The following is a 16,243-nucleotide window of genomic DNA, read 5'->3' as shown; positions in this document are numbered from 1 at the left end:
ACTATTTTTGTTAAAAATTGATTAGCAAAATTAATTATATATTCAGTTTAATTAATTAGATTATTTAATAAATGATACGGACAGAATTTAAAATTTTAAATGAAGCTTTTGTAGGGCAAAATTAGTATTTCTAAAAGTTGAATAGTATTGGAGCTGGGCTCTAAATTTTTAGATGGGGCTCCAAATTTAGAGCTCCACTGTAGCTGGCTTCAAATTTGGAGTTTTGGAGTCCGGTTGGAGATGCTCTAAAGAAGTATTTTGGAGAAGATAATATTCTAGGTAACATTTATTGCAAGCAACGAGTCTTTAAACAACCCAAATTTGACTACCAATTAGCATAATAAAAATATATTCCAGTAACTTATTATACACAAACGAATATATAGATAACTGAGCAGATTTCTCACATTAATTAATTAAAGGATTAATCCTAGAGCTTGTTGTATCCCTGTTGCTGAGCAATGAAGACTGGGTGGTTGGTCTGAGGTGGGAATTGCGGCGACAAAGTAGGGGGATAAACCGGTGGGCATTGACTTTGAGATATTGGAAATTGTGGCTGCCCTATTTCAACTACCATTTGTGCAGAACCCGGCGTCGGCGTCGGCATCGGTTGGAGTATGACACCGCCGATCGCGAGAGAGACGGCGGCGAGTGCGAGAACTGACGCTCCAACAAAGACGCCAGGCTTGAGATAGGTGCAGTGGTAAGAGTTAAGGCTTACTTGCCGCCCGCCGGAGCCGTTAACGATAGCACCGGAGATGAAGAGGATGAGGGCTATTGCAAATGCAATCCTGTAATTGGTTAAAGAAGTAATTAAGTCTCCAACCACTTGTCTTAATAGTTAATACTAAGACGAACATGGTAACTAATATAAACTATGATGGTACGGTAAAAAGTATGTATATAGATACCAAGAAAGGACAGACAAGATGACGGTCAAGGTCCGATTGGCGGCGGGGCCATTCGTATTTGTTCTACAGCAGCCACAGCAGCCGCTGGCAATGGCGATGAGTACCTGAGCCAATATAAGGATCACCGCTGCCGTGAAAGCCAACCCAAGAGCGGGACTGCTTGGATATTCGCACACTTTAAAATGCACAGCTATCTCCGATGGCTGTGATCATCATCTCAGCAGGAACAAGTTAAACTGTAATTGTACATGCATGCATGTACACACATACGTATATGTATTAGTATATGATATGTACGTACCTTGATTCTTGTATACTCCGCAGCGATACCAAGAATTAAACTTAGCAACCCCAGGACGCCCCCTACTGCACACAACCTAATGGCATGACTTTCCATCTCTCTCTTTGATCTCTAGCAATGATATTCTTAATGAATGATCCTAGTGCTCTCTGTTTTATGTTATATATATATATAGAAGAGGCGAAGAGGCCTTCTCAAACCATTTGCTATTTGATGAAGTCGATTGTTAATTTACTATGGGTCTGAAGATAAATATAATGGTTGTTAACAATAGAGAAAGTGTTAAAAACCCAATGACACGATCAAGTGATCAACTATTTATATAGTTGTCAACTTGACGGTCCCTAAATACCTCTAAGATTCTACCCACGGAACTGACAACGAAAGAACTTAGTCAGCTGATTCTGTTAAAGAATTCAAATATATATTTTGTTTTAATAACCCTATGCTCACATATACTATACAAATATATTTTAATACAATTATATCTATGAGATGGAGAGATAAATAATCAATGAACAACATGATCTTGTTCATAGAATATCTACACAGTATTTGCTGGCATAGCGTTACTATGTTTTATTTTAATACTAATATATTAGTATTTATTTGTTGTTCGTAGAGGTGGACAGAACCGGTTCGGGCCAAGGCTTTGTTGGTCACCATGCTTATCGATTGCTTCTCAATCACGGCTCTGGTCAAGCCACACAGGGAGGGTTGGGTGCAGTTGGATTAGGGCTATGTCTAGGAACAAAAGATTATAGCTTTGAAGTATTTATTTATTTTTTTCAAATAAATTTATGCATATTTCTTAAATGTAAGTTTGTTTATATGTTATTGTCTAATTGTAAAATATAATGATTCTTCTAAATGAATCATTATATTAGTATTTATGTTTGAATATTATTAACTATATATAAGTATATGAATTATAATAAAGATTTTACTTAGAAAGTATATATAATTTTATCACATCTCTTTGTTTGTTTGTGATAAAGGTTATGGTCATATAAGATTTTGACAAAAATATATGTAAAAAAAAAAAGCGTTTGATTACAAAATATTTGGAAGACCTAACTCATAAATAAATATTTTTTGTGCACAAATTAAATGCCATAATCCACTTAACAAACAACACATCTAGGTAGGATTACATATAACTAAGCAGATATGTCGATCGCATCAGGAAATTGAACACTAATCACCAGATATTTATTTAATTATGAATCAATCCAACTCCAAGCCTTGGTGTATGTTTAACATACACAATTTAAAGCGACGTACGTGTACTAGATTGTAGGGCGATTGAACGGCGGGGTCCCGTTTGAAGGTACTTGAAACTGCGGCCGCCCCATTTCAACTCCCTGAGCGTACTGAGAAGAACTCCCCGGCGTTGCGGCAAGCAGGAAGGCGGCGGCGGTTCCAAGAGAGACGGCGACGAATGCGAGCACCGCCGCTCCCGCGAAAATCCCAGGGAGGTGGCTCGAGAGGGGGCAGTCGTCGCCAATCTTCAGGTGCTGCCAGTTCACACCCCTATTGACGGCACCCACGAGGAAGAGGATGAAGGATGTTGTAAATGCAAACCTGAAGCAAATCATTAGAGAATATTAAAGAACTTACACCCCCACCCCACCTTTAATTTGCTCTTAGTTATAAATAATTAGCTACGCCATATCTAATTCATTACCAAGAGAAGACAGACAAGACGATGCCTACTACCGACTTGCCGGTGCCGGCGGCATTTGTTCTGCAGCAGCCGCAGCAGCTACCGGCAATGGCAATGAGTACCTCAGCCAGTATAAGCATCAAGGACGCCGAGATCGCCATCCCAAGAACCGAACTTGTTGGATAATCGCAGTACACGAAATCGTTCACAATTATCTCCGACGGCTGTGATCATATACGTCAATATCTAGGTTTTTTTTTTTTTAATAGCACTGATCATAATCATGATACGTACATATAATTCTCTATACGTGTAGTAAATGAACGTGTATGTATGTATATATATATATATACCTTGATCTTTGTCTTCTCTGCAACGAAACCCAAAATTACACTTACCAAACCCACGATGTCTGCTACTACAGACAACACGATTACTTGAGTGTCCATCTCTCGCTCTGATCTCTTGATTTCTTTGATCTTTCTCTCTTCTCCTTCGTGAGAGATCGAGATAGATAACAAAGGGCTAGTCTCTCTGTTTCTCTTATTCACGCGTACATGTGTGTGTATATATATACATATATACATAAGAAAAAGTATAAGAACCCCTTCTCAAACCATTTGCTGAATGATAAGCTATTGAGATGGTAGCTAGAATCGCATAATACATAATAAAACTAAATCAAAGTTGACTTTAAAATACCACAAGTTTATGCCATTAGCGGCAAAGATTTATAAATGTGACTACGGATTTTATCTCGGATGACATGGCAGCGAAGAATTCTTTTTGTAATAAAAAATTATAAAAAATAATAATCAAATGACACGATCCATTGATCGACAATTAACACAGATGTCCAAACCGAGTATAAAAAAAATATCCCTAAAGAACTCTTAAGAGTCTACCCATAGATCTAACAGACAGAGAACTTGGTCCACTGACTCAGTTCGGGTCTTGTCGAACAAAATAAATAAGCTACAACCTTTTAATTAATTAAATTATTATTGTAACTCAATAAATGCATAACCGAGATCATAAATTTAAAATTAATTATTAGATAAATCAAAATTATATTTAACTCACGCGGATGCAGGTAAAAGAACTGGACTAATCTTCTTTTATACGACTGTATCCAAGTTTTTAATATAATCAATCGAGTCCATAAAATGTCTTAGCCAATACGGTTGCTCAAGGATTCAAGATATTATAATCTTTATAAATAAATTCTTAGATGCTTATTTTTAATAATTTAAAATTGTATATACTGTAAATTTATATATATATATATATATATATATATATATATATATAAAATAATGGTGATAGTTTAAGGAGTTTAATATAAGTGAAATATCACGAGCACGGAAGAGAAAAGAAAAAGGAGACAAAAGAGGAAGAGTAGACGCCGCGAATATTCCTCTGCCCCCATCATCGCTAACTTTATTGGCCCAGACGTGTCGTTAACTGGGGCCCACTTCCCCAAAGATCCGACGTGGCGCGCGGCGGAGCATCACCTTAGTACGGCCCCAGTCTCCTCCGCACATATGCATTACAGCACAGCGACGACGGAATCGAAGCCGTCCAGTATCTCTGATCACTGATCAGCCAGCGAATCGCGTCGACTCGAGACGTGATCCGAAGGTACACGATACCGACCTTTCGGCGATAGGGTACGTGGAGCATTGTGATTGGTCTCGATCCTTTATTTTTCTCTTCCCCCTACTAGCAAGTATTCCTGGATTCCTCGCCGGGAAGGCATCCATTCTTCCTCTCTCTATATAAGCGTAGCCGACTCGAATCTTTCGATCAGTAGTGGTAATCTGGAACCAAGAAGAGTACCTTCCATTTCTTCCGATTTGATCGCAAATTGAAGTCGATCTAGAATGCTTGGTTTTGAAGGAAAGGAATTTAGAATCGGAATCGGAATCGCCGGCTTTTTTGGTAGGTTAAAGCACCGAACGCCTTTAGCTTTTTAGAGAATTGGGGAAGAATTTGAAGGCGGGAGAGTAACGAGGTCCGAAGAGGGATCTGGCGATGGAGAGGAGTTACCCGGCGGCGTCATCCCGAGACTCGAAGCCAAGGCTGAGGTGGACGCCGGATCTCCACGATCGCTTCGTCGACGCCGTTTCCAAGCTCGGGGGACCCGAGAGTGAGTAGTCTTCCCTAATGCCTACTTGTAGGAAAATAAAATGCCGCATAAATTTTCATTCGTTATATATATATATATATATATATATATATATATATACCTACCTAAGTAGATTAATATTGTAGCTATTTTCTCACCATTTTCGTTGGCATATCTGTGGAGCAGAGGCAACACCAAAGTCCGTTCTTAGTGTTATGGGCATCAAAGGACTGACACTGTATCATCTAAAGAGTCATCTTCAGGTTAATTTAGTATTTGGTTATATGATTACATTAACCCCCCCAAAGTTTTCATTCGTTTATTGTGTCCTACTTCCCGTATCTGTAGAAATATAGACTTGGCAAACAAGCTCGAAAGGAGACAAGCCTGGAAGCAAGCAAAGGTGAACTTAGAGGTCTCTATATATTATTCCCTTCAAGTATAACCTGCTAGAATTATCGTTAATAATATTTGCATTATTTGTTAGGTAGTTTATATACTTTCCAGTTCTAAATTGGATTTCCTCAACGCAGGAAGGAACTCAAGTTTTACGTGCCATCCCTTCGCTACTCCTAGCAATGGTCCTTGCGGGAACGACGAGGGGTATGTTAATTAGGGACTATATAATATTTCGTTTTGCTCCTAAGTTCGTAAGGGTAAGATTGATATCAAAAGACGTATTTAGTAGTCAAAATGGGCATACATATATATATATATATATATATATATATATATATATATATATATATATATATATATATATATAAGTACTGCATTTTTTCAAATTATTATTATGTCACAGAGGGTTAGCATAGTAATTACTGTCTAGATTTTGTTGTTAGACTTTTCACGTCATCTCTTCAATTGATCGATAAAGATTTTATTTGATATAGATTTTATTTCTTAGTTCAGATTACGACTAGGATATAGTTCTTTGATGAATTAGGATACGCATAAATTACTATATAAATATGTGGCCAGATTTTAGTCTTAGGTATCTATCCTTGAGCTCTCCAACATTCCAGGATACTGGAGGGACTTTAAGGTCGTATTCATGACTTCCAGAGCTTACGAAAATCTAAATAAGAATTGCTGAATCTTAAGTCCCGTTATGTTAACTCAATTATAACTTGGGTCAAGTTAATAACTGTTTTATGCTTGGCTATATAAGCTTCTGCTCAACTCCGAGTGGGTGAGATGATAAAGTACATGATCTACATAGGCCCGAGGGAGGGATAATTAGATTGTTTTTATTAGTTGCCTTGATATTCTAAAATTGTTTGTAATATTTTTTTATAATATTATCAGATAATTTAATCATCCCATAACACAATAGCATTACATCCTTTACTACATGGTTCAGAGAAATGGAAATATCACTTGAAGAGCAATTAAGGTGTCAATTCGAAGTGCAGCGGAAACTGCAGGAACAATTTGAGGTCAGTCTACATTTTGACCCATCTGCAATGTATTTGATATAGTGAATAACAAACAATTGAAGTAATACACTTATCTACAGGTACAAAAGAAGTTGCAGATGAGAATGGAGGCTCAGAGCAAGTACTTGCAAGCCATACTACAAAAAGCTAAGAATAGCATCTCATTCGACACCCATGGCAATGTGAATTTAGAACAAACAAGAGCACAACTCACAGACTTCAACTTAGCGCTCTCAGGCTTAATGGACAATGTCACTCGTGAAGTGTGTGAACGTAAGAGTTTAGAGCCGGAGAAAACAATATCACAAGATAGTTTCTGGGAAGCTAATAATCCTTGCTTTCTTCTTCACTAGGAGAGAGATGAGGAGGAGGCTGCGGACATGAAAGTCTTGCCAAATGCTGGCCCAGGTCTTATTAGATTTAAACATGGGAGGAAGCAGTGAGCTATTGGAACAGGAAGAGTGTCAGACCTGCAGATCCATTCACCAAGAAGATAGTGATCTCCCAAGTCTTTTCACAGATTTCTGTATGATGTTTCAATTATATATCTAGAAATATCTTTTAGCTTTATATCTACTTTAGAGCTGCTTCTTTGCAGATTGGCTAGATTTCTTTACAGTTGTGTAATTCATAGTGGGTGGTATATTAAACGTGTGGTTTGATCAATTTAAACTTCTTACAATTAGATTTTTATTTTTAACAATATACAATAGAGAGAATTAGCTTATATTCTTCATTATCGTAGTTTGTTTTATATTTTTCAATGAAGAAATGTTGCTGTAGACAGCATAATGACACGGTTTCTATTGGGTTTCGGGTAACCCTGCTATCCTCTTGTACCCGTTAAAACCTTTTTCTCACTTTACCTTGTTGCTCTCCTTACTTCTCTAGGGTTTTCATTTGCTTCTCTCCACTGACCCTAATCCATCTTCAAACCGATCCTCCTTGTTTCTCTCGTTGAATTCGGCCGAAACAATTTTGGCACAACCGCGATCAATTCAATTTTTATTCTTCTTCTTCTTCTTCTTCTTCTTCTTCTTCTTCTTCTTCTTCTTCTTCTTCTTCTTCTTCTTCTTCTTCGATTAGATTAGCGAGAATCGAAGAATTTGGCGTCCATGAGCAGCAGCAGAGCCAAAAACTTTCGCCGCCGATCCGAGAACGACGATGCTAATGGAGACGAGAACTCCAATCCAACACCCACAACCACAAGCACTTCGACCTCTACCTCTACGTCCAGTAGGAAGCAAACCCTAGCCACACCCAAACCCAAGAGCTCCAACTCTAGGGACACGAAGCGCCTCAGCTTCGCAGACGACGAGGAGGACGACGGCGACGACGAGGATGATCGCCGGGCAGCCCCCCGCCGGCCGACGAGAACCCCCTCATCGGCAGCGTCGATCTATAAGCTCACTGCCGCCAAGGACCGGTCCAAGAGTTCCAGTCCCGCCCCTCCGATCCCTTCCAATGTCCAGCCTCAGACCGGCGAGTACACAATTGAGAAGCTCCGGGAGCTCCAGAAGAACGCGCGGCCCCTCGGCGCCATGCCGAGGTCCCAACCTTCCTCCACCGAACCTGTAATTGTTCTCAAAGGCCTTTTGAAGCCCATGCAAGAAGAAGGGAAAGGAATTGCGCATCAAGAAGTGGAGGAAAGGGTGGATAAGGATGATAATAGAGCCAAATCGGAGGAAGGTGGGAACTCGCCTGTTATACCGGATCAGGCGACGATTAATGCTATCCGGGCCAAGAGGCAGCAGCTGCAGCAACCGCGGCGCCCTGCACCTGATTACATCTCCCTCGACGGCGGCAGTTTGATGAGTAGCCGTGCTTCTGCCGGTGGATCCAGTGACGAGGAAGACAATGATTTGAACGGCAGGGTCGCGTTGTTTGAAGACAAGGCTGGTGCTGGCCGGCCAAAGATGGGTGTTTTTGAGGCTGTTGAGGAGAGGCTTCCTGTTAAAGGTAGATTGCAAGAGGTGGCTGCTGTTGTTGATGACGACGAGGAGGATGAAGAGGAGAGGATATGGGAGGAAGAGCAATTCAGGAAAGGTCTTGGCAGGAGAATTGATGAATCTTCTGCACAGATAAGGGTTAACGCCATTCCAACTGTTGCACCGGTGAAGCCTCAGCCTTCTATGTACCCAGGGGTTGCCCATCAGCCTTCAATTGGTTCCTATGCAGTCACTCGGAGTGCTGAGGTCATGACAATTGCACAACAAGCGGAGGTTGCTACCCGAGCCCTGCAGAAGAATATTGGCAAGCTTAAGGAGACCCATAAGGTAACCTTGAATTCTTTGGTCACTACTGATACACATCTATCGGAAGCCCTTTCGGAAATAGAAACTCTGGAGGAGGCGCTGCAATCCGCCGATAGGAAGTATGTCTTTATGCAAGAGCTCCGTGACTTCATCGCTGTGATGTGCGATTTCTTGAACGATAAGGCATTCTACATAGAGGAGTTGGAGGATCAGATGCAGAAGTTGCATGAAAAACGGGCATTGGCTGTTTCAGAGAGGCGAGCTGCTGACTTGGCGGATGAAGCAAGCAAGGTGGAAGCAGCTGCAAATGCAGCGATGGCAGTTCTGACTAAAGGCTCTGGGTCATCTTATGTTTCTGCTGCCACAGCTGCAGCTCAGGCTGTTGCTTCTGCTGCCAAAGAGAATTCAAACTTACCTGTGGAGCTTGATGAGTTTGGCAGAGACATCAATCTCATGAAGCGAATGGATTCTGCAAGAAGGGCAGAGGAAAGAGAACGAAGAAAAGCTCGGTCTGAGTCCAAAAGAATGTCATCCATGAGGAAGGGTATTGTCTGTGAGCAGATTGAAGGCGAGTTGAGCACTGATGAAAGTGATAGTGAGAGTAGTGCATACCTGTCTAGCCGCAATGAGTTGCTCCAAACAGCTAATCATGTTCTCAGTGATGCATCAGAGGAATACTCCAAACTTAAGTTTGTCAAGGAAAGGTTTGAAGGTTGGAAAAAACAGTACCCATCGACCTACCGGGATGCTTATGTATCACTAAGTGCTCCTGTGGTGTTCTCGCCGTATGTGAGATTGGAACTTCTTAAGTGGGATCCTCTATATGACACAGTTGATTTTTTTGACATGGACTGGCACAAGCTCCTTTTTGACTATGGATTGTCAGGAAAAGATCAAGATCTCGACCCTGATGATGCTGATGCTAATCTCATTCCAGAGATAGTTGAAAAGGTAGCTCTTCCTATTCTGCATCATGAAATTGCACATTGTTGGGACATGCTAAGCACCCAAATGACGAAAAATGCAGTCTTCGCAACAAACATGGTGATTAGCTATGTTCCAGGTTCTAGTAAGGCTTTGCGTGAGTTGCTAACCGTCGTTCATTATCGTTTAACTGAGGCCATCGCAAGCCTTAGCGTGCCAGCTTGGGGTACGGTTGTGACAAAGTGCGTGCCAGGTGCGGGACAGTATGCAGCATATAGATTTGGGATGTCTGTTCGTTTGCTCAGAAACATTTGCTTGTGGAAAAATATTCTTGCCCTTCCAGTTCTAGAGAAGCTTGCTCTTGAAGAGCTCTTGAAAGGGAAACTTCTTCCTCATGTCAAGAGCATCGTACCAAATATCCATGATGCTATAACAAGAACAGAGAGAATAGTTGCATCACTATCAGGGGTTTGGTCAGGTCCAGAGGTCAATTCAGAACCCAGTCAGAAGCTGCATCCTTTGGTGGATTTTGTGGCAGAGCTAGGAAGGAAATTGGAGAAGCAGCACAAGTCTGGTGGAAGCGAGGAGGGTACCCGCGAGCTTGCTCGCCGTTTGAAGAATATGTTGGTTGCCCTCAACGAATATGACAAAGCTAGAGCAATGCTGAAGACCTTTCAGCTCAAAGAAGCACTATGAGCCTCACCATGTAGTCTGAACACAGGAACATTATACCCGACAGAGGTGTTTGAGAACATCACGAATTCCAATTTTGTAGTCTATATGTATTCATTGTCAAATTAGAAGATCATCATGGTTATGATAAATCTTACTGAAATGCGATATTTGTGATGCATAATAAACTCGGTGATAGTTTAGATCATTCTGATTGTGCCCTCACACACCATCTCTACCAAGTGCTGATTTGATTCCTACAGGACTCCAAAAGTGCTTTTTTTTATCATAATATGTTTCGTGATATGCATGTATGTTTTTATATTAGCGGATTTTGTGATGCAATTTCAGGCAAGAACAAACCCTCTGATAAATATGCACATTGACAGTGAAAATCGGTACAGTTGACCTCACTTACATAGATTCGGTACAATGATACAAAAGGAAGAAAATATGTCAGACAACTTCTTTCGGCAAAAGCATACAACTGAAGCTTGTGTTGAGAAAAATGATTGAAACTGGCCTTGTTTCTATAGAGATTCAAGTTCTTGATGCTCTTCACGCATAACTTCTCATAACCCACAAAGTGAGATCCATCCTTTATTTTCCCCACCTTGAGAGAATCAGTAAGCCAACCAAAGTAAGGCATGATCCTGCCACAATGGCCACCACGAGTGCAAAGGCATAAATTAGACTGGGAAAGTTGAAGTACTCCTGTATCCTCTTTAGTCCTTTATCGATAACTGGTGCTAATGCAGCCGCCCCGGCTACTCGAAATGGTCTGGTGATGTTGTTCCCAGTCCACATCAAGATAACTATCTGAACCATCACACAAATTTTGTGAGAAAATTTAACTAGTTAATCGATTACTTTCAGTGCTTTAGTCAATACTACTGTGGAGTGACGAATAATGAATGATCTGAATGGTGGCTGAAGAGGAGAGATGTTTAATTTTGAATAATTATTTTATTGGATCATAATTCTCGCAGGAAAAAAAAAAGGGACAGAGAAATGGCTCGACTTTTACTTAAAAAGACAGCCAAAAACTTTTAAGAACAATGTGAGACTAACAAGATTAGCAGCAGCAGAGTTGAAGATCGCATACCCCTAACAAAGCTTGGAGATTTGCGGCTGGATTCTTGCCAGTGCTCTTCTCGTACCCAAGAAAGGCGAGAAAAAAGAAGGTCGTGTAGGTCACTCCATCAAACAACCCGTACGCCAAAACAGCCGAAAGCCCCAGCTTTGCCACTCTTGATCTCATCTCCGCCGAGTCAGCCTAATCACGGCCACAGAGTTACCTCGTAGATTCGGAATAGAGGGCAATGGAAATAAAATTTCAATTCAAGAAAGCCACTCCCGAGTTCCGAGATCAGAATCTTTCGATTCCTTCCTCCCAACTAAATTTGTGTACGAGCTTACCAGCCACTTGGCCAAGAAACCTTTGCTTGAGTTGGACCCCTCCTGAATTGAACAAAAGATAGGAGATTTAGAACCCAAATCTTGAACTTGAAATCCTTGAAAATGGTAGGAAGAGCGGAAGGGGGAACTTCGGGCCGAGAGAAAGAGAGACCTGGTCGTTTGGGTTCTCATCGGCGTATTGGTCTCCGGTCGCTTGGCCAGGGGAACAACGAAGAGTGACTCCCCGGCGTTGAATGGAGGACTCTAGCTTATTAACGGCGCATCTCCTCTCCGGAAACGAGCTGAGGTGGGTTCCTGCCCTTGGGGAGGTGAAACGCGTGAGATTTCCTTTGTCGCAGACGAGGGTTTTGGGCAGAGGGTTTAGTAAACAGATGCGCAACATCTCACAGGAGAGAGAACGAGAAGATGGCGGAAAGAGATGGAGCTCACAAGAGAAGAGAGGAGGAGCAGTGACGGCGAAATTATCGACATATCCAGAGCACTCGAGAAAAGGATCGTCTAGACACAAGAATGCAGGGATTTGGTGCATTTAGGTTTACTTGGCTGCCAAATGATCGTCTCTCTCTCTCTCTCTCTACAGTGAAAAAGTAAAATTCGAGCTTCAACTTTCCTGACCATCGTAAATTTTGGGTCGTTGCCATTCATCAACATCAGCAGGTAAAATTTGCTCCTTTTTTTTTAAAGACCACCACCACTTTGAACAAAAGATCTAAATAAGTAAGTAGCATTGATAGGAACTCAGTACCACAGATTTGTATTAACTGAAACCACTGGATGTTAACAACTCAGAGGTCTCTTTACCACTAAAATAAATCATCAGACCCAAAACACAAAAAGTAGATACTATGTACGAGCTCAAATTGTCAAATTCTATAGACTCTTTCATTGCTTCCACTTCCTTACGCGATGGCGAGATTCGGTGGTAATTTAAACGACTCCTCCAGTAAGCCAATTCAATGGTACCCAAGCGGAGCTGGCAAGTCTCTCAGCTCGTGCCCCTGGTAATGTATGTCCTGCAATATGCCACCAATCCAACCATGCCATTAGAAGATCTTAATCCTTTAACCACAGGTTATTATTATTATTATTTTCATTAGATAGATAGATATAGATAGATAGATAGATAGATAGATATAGATAGATAGATTACCGATGCGAAGTGGTTGACATCGCGGTGGTGGGCCTCGTCGGCGCGGACGACCTTAACGACGTCCATGAGGGTGGCATTAGGCGGGAGGCGCCAGTAGTCGATGGCGATGGCCGGGGCGGGGACGTTCTCGATCTTGCCGGCCTCGAGGTCCTTAAGGAACTCCGTGTAGGAGTGGACGGCCTCCTCCTCGAGGTACCCGACCATGCGGTGGGCGAGCTTGGGGGAGAGGAGGTAGGCGATGAAGTAAGCGTTGAAGAAGACGCCTTGGACGGTGAAGACGAGGGCGCGCTCGTACCACCGCGGCTGGGACACCTCCATGAACGTCATCAGGTGCATCCGCTCGTTCTCCGCCTCTTCGAGAAGCGCCTTGATCCACCCGCCGCTGTGCTCGAAGCGGCGGAGCGAGCGGAGGTGAAGAAGCATCCCGCCCACCATCCCCGGCACCGCCGCCACCGTCTCCAGCATCATCGCGCGGCAACCATACCTCCTCTGCGCCATCAAGTAATGATTGAATTATTTTTTTTGTTCTTTCTTTCTAATTTTCCGATGACGAAAGGAATCGAGAGCTCTGTTTCCCTACCTGGAAGAAGATATCCGTCGGCAAGCGGAGCGACTTCACCGTCAACCGCGCCAGCTTATCTCCCCACGTTACCGGCACGTGATTCTTCCCAAGATCGATCGACAGGTTCGAGGAGTACGTATCCCATGGCTATTTTTTTTTTCCAAAAACATTGGGATTAAATCAGATATACAAATAGTACATACGAATGGGAAAATAGGTGATACATACCTTAAAGCAAGACCACTTCCACTCGGTGCCATCCTCCCTGACGAGCTTGGGTGGCTCCACCCCCCAATAGCTCACCACCGCCTTTTCGTCCTTCTTCCCGCCGGCCGCATCACCGGCGGCGCGGCTCTCCTCGCGGCCGATCGACTCCACTGGGACGGTACCAATGCACCGGAAGCTCCCGATCGGAAGCCCGAGCCACACGGAGGGCGCCCTCGCTGCTCCGGCGCCGCCCGGCCCAACCAAGATCTTTCCGATAGGCCCGGCCGCCGCCGTTGAGAAAAGACGGGGGCCGAGTTGCTTCAGCACCGACCCTGCTATCCGAGAAGAACTCATCGTCGCTTGCGAATCAACAAAAAAGATCTCTTAGTATTTCCAATCTTTAATGACGGTTATGAATAGGGGTCGAGGCGAAGTTTATATAGGAAGGGAATGGGATTAGTTGTCTCAAACCCAGTTTAGGCCTCTTAAGTGTGGTGGGGTATTGCTGGAGACGACGATCTGGTCTTGGCTGACGTGTACGGTGATGGTGGTGAATTCCAGAAAGGGCATCGGGCTAATGGCATCCGCAGGCGCATCTACTACAAGATACGCGTAACGCGTTGCTCTAATTTAGGGGTATAAAAAAAGAGTTTCTATTTCTTGGGGAGCAAGCAGGGGTATTCCAGTAAAATCCCAAGGATCATCAACTAGAAAGGGGTCAAACTATCAAAGTAAGCCAGCATGCCACGAATCACGACTAACACACTGTACGTTTCGGTCTTAGTTTTCAACGTACAAATCGTCAATTTTTCTTGTTACGACGGATCTACCCCTACCTCGGGTGTTAACTAACAACCGCGAGTCCGCGACGTAGTCAGGTGGAAGGGTACTTTGGTCATATTGGCCTACGAATTTATGCTCGTACACAACCACGAGTCTCGGGTAATGTCTAATTTGTACTACCCACTTATGGGAAAAGCATTTTATATATGAGTTAGTGCTACTGATGTTTGACCTATTAAAAGTCCTCTTTTTACAGCTGAGCCCTCACAAGTCACGAGCATTTTTTAAATGTTCTCAATTATGCACTAAATTGATGCTAGACTACTCAAAAGAGGCCTGGGAGGGAGGTTGGGGGCTGTTTGATTGGTACAGTAGATAGGTAGGGACAAGGGATGATTAATTTTAGGAAGGATGACATAAGGAATGACACATTATGTTGGAACTCTGTTGGGTCCCTAAATCTGGCACTATGGCATTATAAACAAATAGCTCGATTCACGTGTTATGCTGCGAAAAGAAAATTATATTAATGAAACGAATGCTAGCTATATGGCTGCATCCAAAGCTACAATAATGGTCGGTGGAATAGATTACGTCATTGCTTATGTCTCATCATGCAAGTAGAATGCATGAACACCAGTTTTTATTTAATTTCCCCCTCTTCTTCTTTAAATCAGCTCAACTAATTCGATAATTGCTGAACGTGTACGTAGAACTTTCTTGTTAGGTCGCTTTTATTGTTAAAATAATCACATAGATTAAATGGACAGCAAGGGACTAATCCTATCTAGGGGTCGCAATCAAGTCGGCTTAAGCGGGTTCGGGTCAGGTCAAATTCGAGTCGGGCCAACTTTATCTTGACACGAACACGACCCGATTAGTTACCACGACACGCTAACACGATTCGTCTAACCCGTATACTTAAACAGGTCGTATTAACCCGACACGTTAACACGACCGTCTAACCCGTTTAATATAAATTTTATCTAAAATTCAATATCTTCTGATTTATCCTATATAAATAATATATTATACATACAAAATAACTTATTACCACTCATAACTCATACATAATTAAAATTACAATCCTAATACGTATATGTTCTTGTGTTATATGTCCCACCAAAGTATTAATCCATTTCCTCTGCTTGCTCTTCTTCCTCCTTCGCCTTCCCATTTTTCAAAAGACAACGACCATGGTGAAGAGCTCAGGTATCTGGCAGCATGAGGAGCTCGGGTGTCTCGTAGCGTGAGGAGATCCAATGGCGTGAGTGAGGGGGATCGGCGGTGTGAGGACCCAACGGAGTGAGTGAGAGGGGAGATCCGACGTGAGAAGCTCGAGCATGAGTTAGGGGAGAGATTCGACGTGAGGACCTCAAGCGCCGAGCGGTATGAGCGAGAAGCACTAGCAGTGTGAGGAGACGATGTTACTTGGTGTGAAGAGTGAGGAGGGAAAGGGCTACGACAAAGTAGGCTGCGGGCATGGGTAAGAGAAGGGGCGACGGCGCCTCTTTTCTAGTGTGAGGAGTTGAGTTTGAATCTTAGAATATTAGGGGTATTAGGGTTAGAAATTAGAATATATATATATATATATATATATATGTGTGTGTGTGTGTGTGTGTGTGTGTGTGTGTGTGTGTGTGTGTGTGTGTGTGTGTGTGGCAGGTTGGCGGGTAGACCCGACCCGATTCGTTTACTTAAATAGGTTAAACGGGTCAAGCGGGTCAGAGATATAAACCCGAACACGACTCAATTAATAACTGGGTTAGGCGGGTTGACCCGTTTATGACCTAAACCCAATTAATCTAAATCCAAACCCAATTAAC

At 42.5% G+C, this 16,243-nt stretch overlaps 6 protein-coding genes across 8 annotated transcripts; 2 read left to right on the top strand and 4 right to left on the bottom strand.

Annotated features, from left to right (window-relative positions):
* Positions 1–290: 290 nt before the first annotated feature.
* LOC140767766 (protein VASCULATURE COMPLEXITY AND CONNECTIVITY-like) lies at positions 291–1,475 on the bottom strand. The gene is made up of 3 exons (XM_073107802.1): positions 1,213–1,475; positions 912–1,114; positions 291–791 (listed from the first exon to the last, which is right to left on the bottom strand). The coding sequence occupies exons 1-3, from the start codon at positions 1,306–1,308 to the stop codon at positions 431–433; spliced, it is 660 nt and encodes a 219-aa protein (XP_072963903.1). The 5' UTR covers positions 1,309–1,475; the 3' UTR covers positions 291–430.
* A 1,026-nt stretch (positions 1,476–2,501) lies between these two features.
* Positions 2,502–3,327, bottom strand: LOC140766780 (uncharacterized). The gene is made up of 3 exons (XM_073106419.1): positions 3,232–3,327; positions 2,900–3,102; positions 2,502–2,796 (listed from the first exon to the last, which is right to left on the bottom strand). Exons 1-3 carry the CDS (start codon positions 3,325–3,327, stop codon positions 2,502–2,504), a joined length of 594 nt encoding a protein of 197 aa, XP_072962520.1.
* Positions 3,328–4,483: 1,156 nt separating this feature from the next.
* LOC140767764 (myb family transcription factor PHL11-like) lies at positions 4,484–7,116 on the top strand. 3 transcript variants are annotated; one of them, XM_073107801.1, is made up of 7 exons: positions 4,484–5,027; positions 5,193–5,269; positions 5,355–5,421; positions 5,540–5,609; positions 6,370–6,445; positions 6,526–6,718; positions 6,799–7,116. In XM_073107801.1, exons 1-7 carry the CDS (start codon positions 4,913–4,915, stop codon positions 6,807–6,809), a joined length of 609 nt encoding a protein of 202 aa, XP_072963902.1. In that variant the 5' UTR covers positions 4,484–4,912; the 3' UTR covers positions 6,810–7,116. The 3 variants fall into 3 exon arrangements, with proteins under 3 accessions (XP_072963902.1, XP_072963900.1, XP_072963901.1); XM_073107799.1 differs by having other exon boundaries at positions 4,486–5,027; positions 6,526–7,115; XM_073107800.1 differs by having other exon boundaries at positions 4,488–5,027; positions 5,355–5,409; positions 6,526–7,114.
* Positions 7,117–7,338: 222 nt separating this feature from the next.
* On the top strand, positions 7,339–10,504 carry LOC140767761 (transcriptional repressor ILP1-like). Its single transcript, XM_073107796.1, has one exon. The coding sequence runs from the start codon at positions 7,561–7,563 to the stop codon at positions 10,318–10,320; it is 2,760 nt and encodes a 919-aa protein (XP_072963897.1). The 5' UTR covers positions 7,339–7,560; the 3' UTR covers positions 10,321–10,504.
* Positions 10,505–10,650: 146 nt separating this feature from the next.
* LOC140767763 (uncharacterized) lies at positions 10,651–12,285 on the bottom strand. The gene is made up of 4 exons (XM_073107798.1): positions 11,867–12,285; positions 11,716–11,757; positions 11,402–11,572; positions 10,651–11,115 (listed from the first exon to the last, which is right to left on the bottom strand). The coding sequence occupies exons 1-4, from the start codon at positions 12,242–12,244 to the stop codon at positions 10,897–10,899; spliced, it is 810 nt and encodes a 269-aa protein (XP_072963899.1). The 5' UTR covers positions 12,245–12,285; the 3' UTR covers positions 10,651–10,896.
* A 353-nt stretch (positions 12,286–12,638) lies between these two features.
* LOC140767762 (ubiquinol oxidase 2, mitochondrial-like) lies at positions 12,639–14,102 on the bottom strand. The gene is made up of 4 exons (XM_073107797.1): positions 13,656–14,102; positions 13,446–13,574; positions 12,866–13,354; positions 12,639–12,728 (listed from the first exon to the last, which is right to left on the bottom strand). The coding sequence occupies exons 1-4, from the start codon at positions 13,986–13,988 to the stop codon at positions 12,669–12,671; spliced, it is 1,011 nt and encodes a 336-aa protein (XP_072963898.1). The 5' UTR covers positions 13,989–14,102; the 3' UTR covers positions 12,639–12,668.
* Positions 14,103–16,243: the final 2,141 nt, after the last annotated feature.

The sequence above is a fragment of the Typha angustifolia genome, chromosome 9 (assembly GCF_048772165.1).
Source record: "Typha angustifolia cultivar Huaian chromosome 9, ASM4877216v1, whole genome shotgun sequence".
In the NCBI taxonomy this organism is placed as follows: domain Eukaryota; kingdom Viridiplantae; phylum Streptophyta; class Magnoliopsida; order Poales; family Typhaceae; genus Typha; species Typha angustifolia.
Note: the sequence above shows the minus strand (reverse complement) of the source record. Positions and strands in the feature narration are given on the sequence as shown.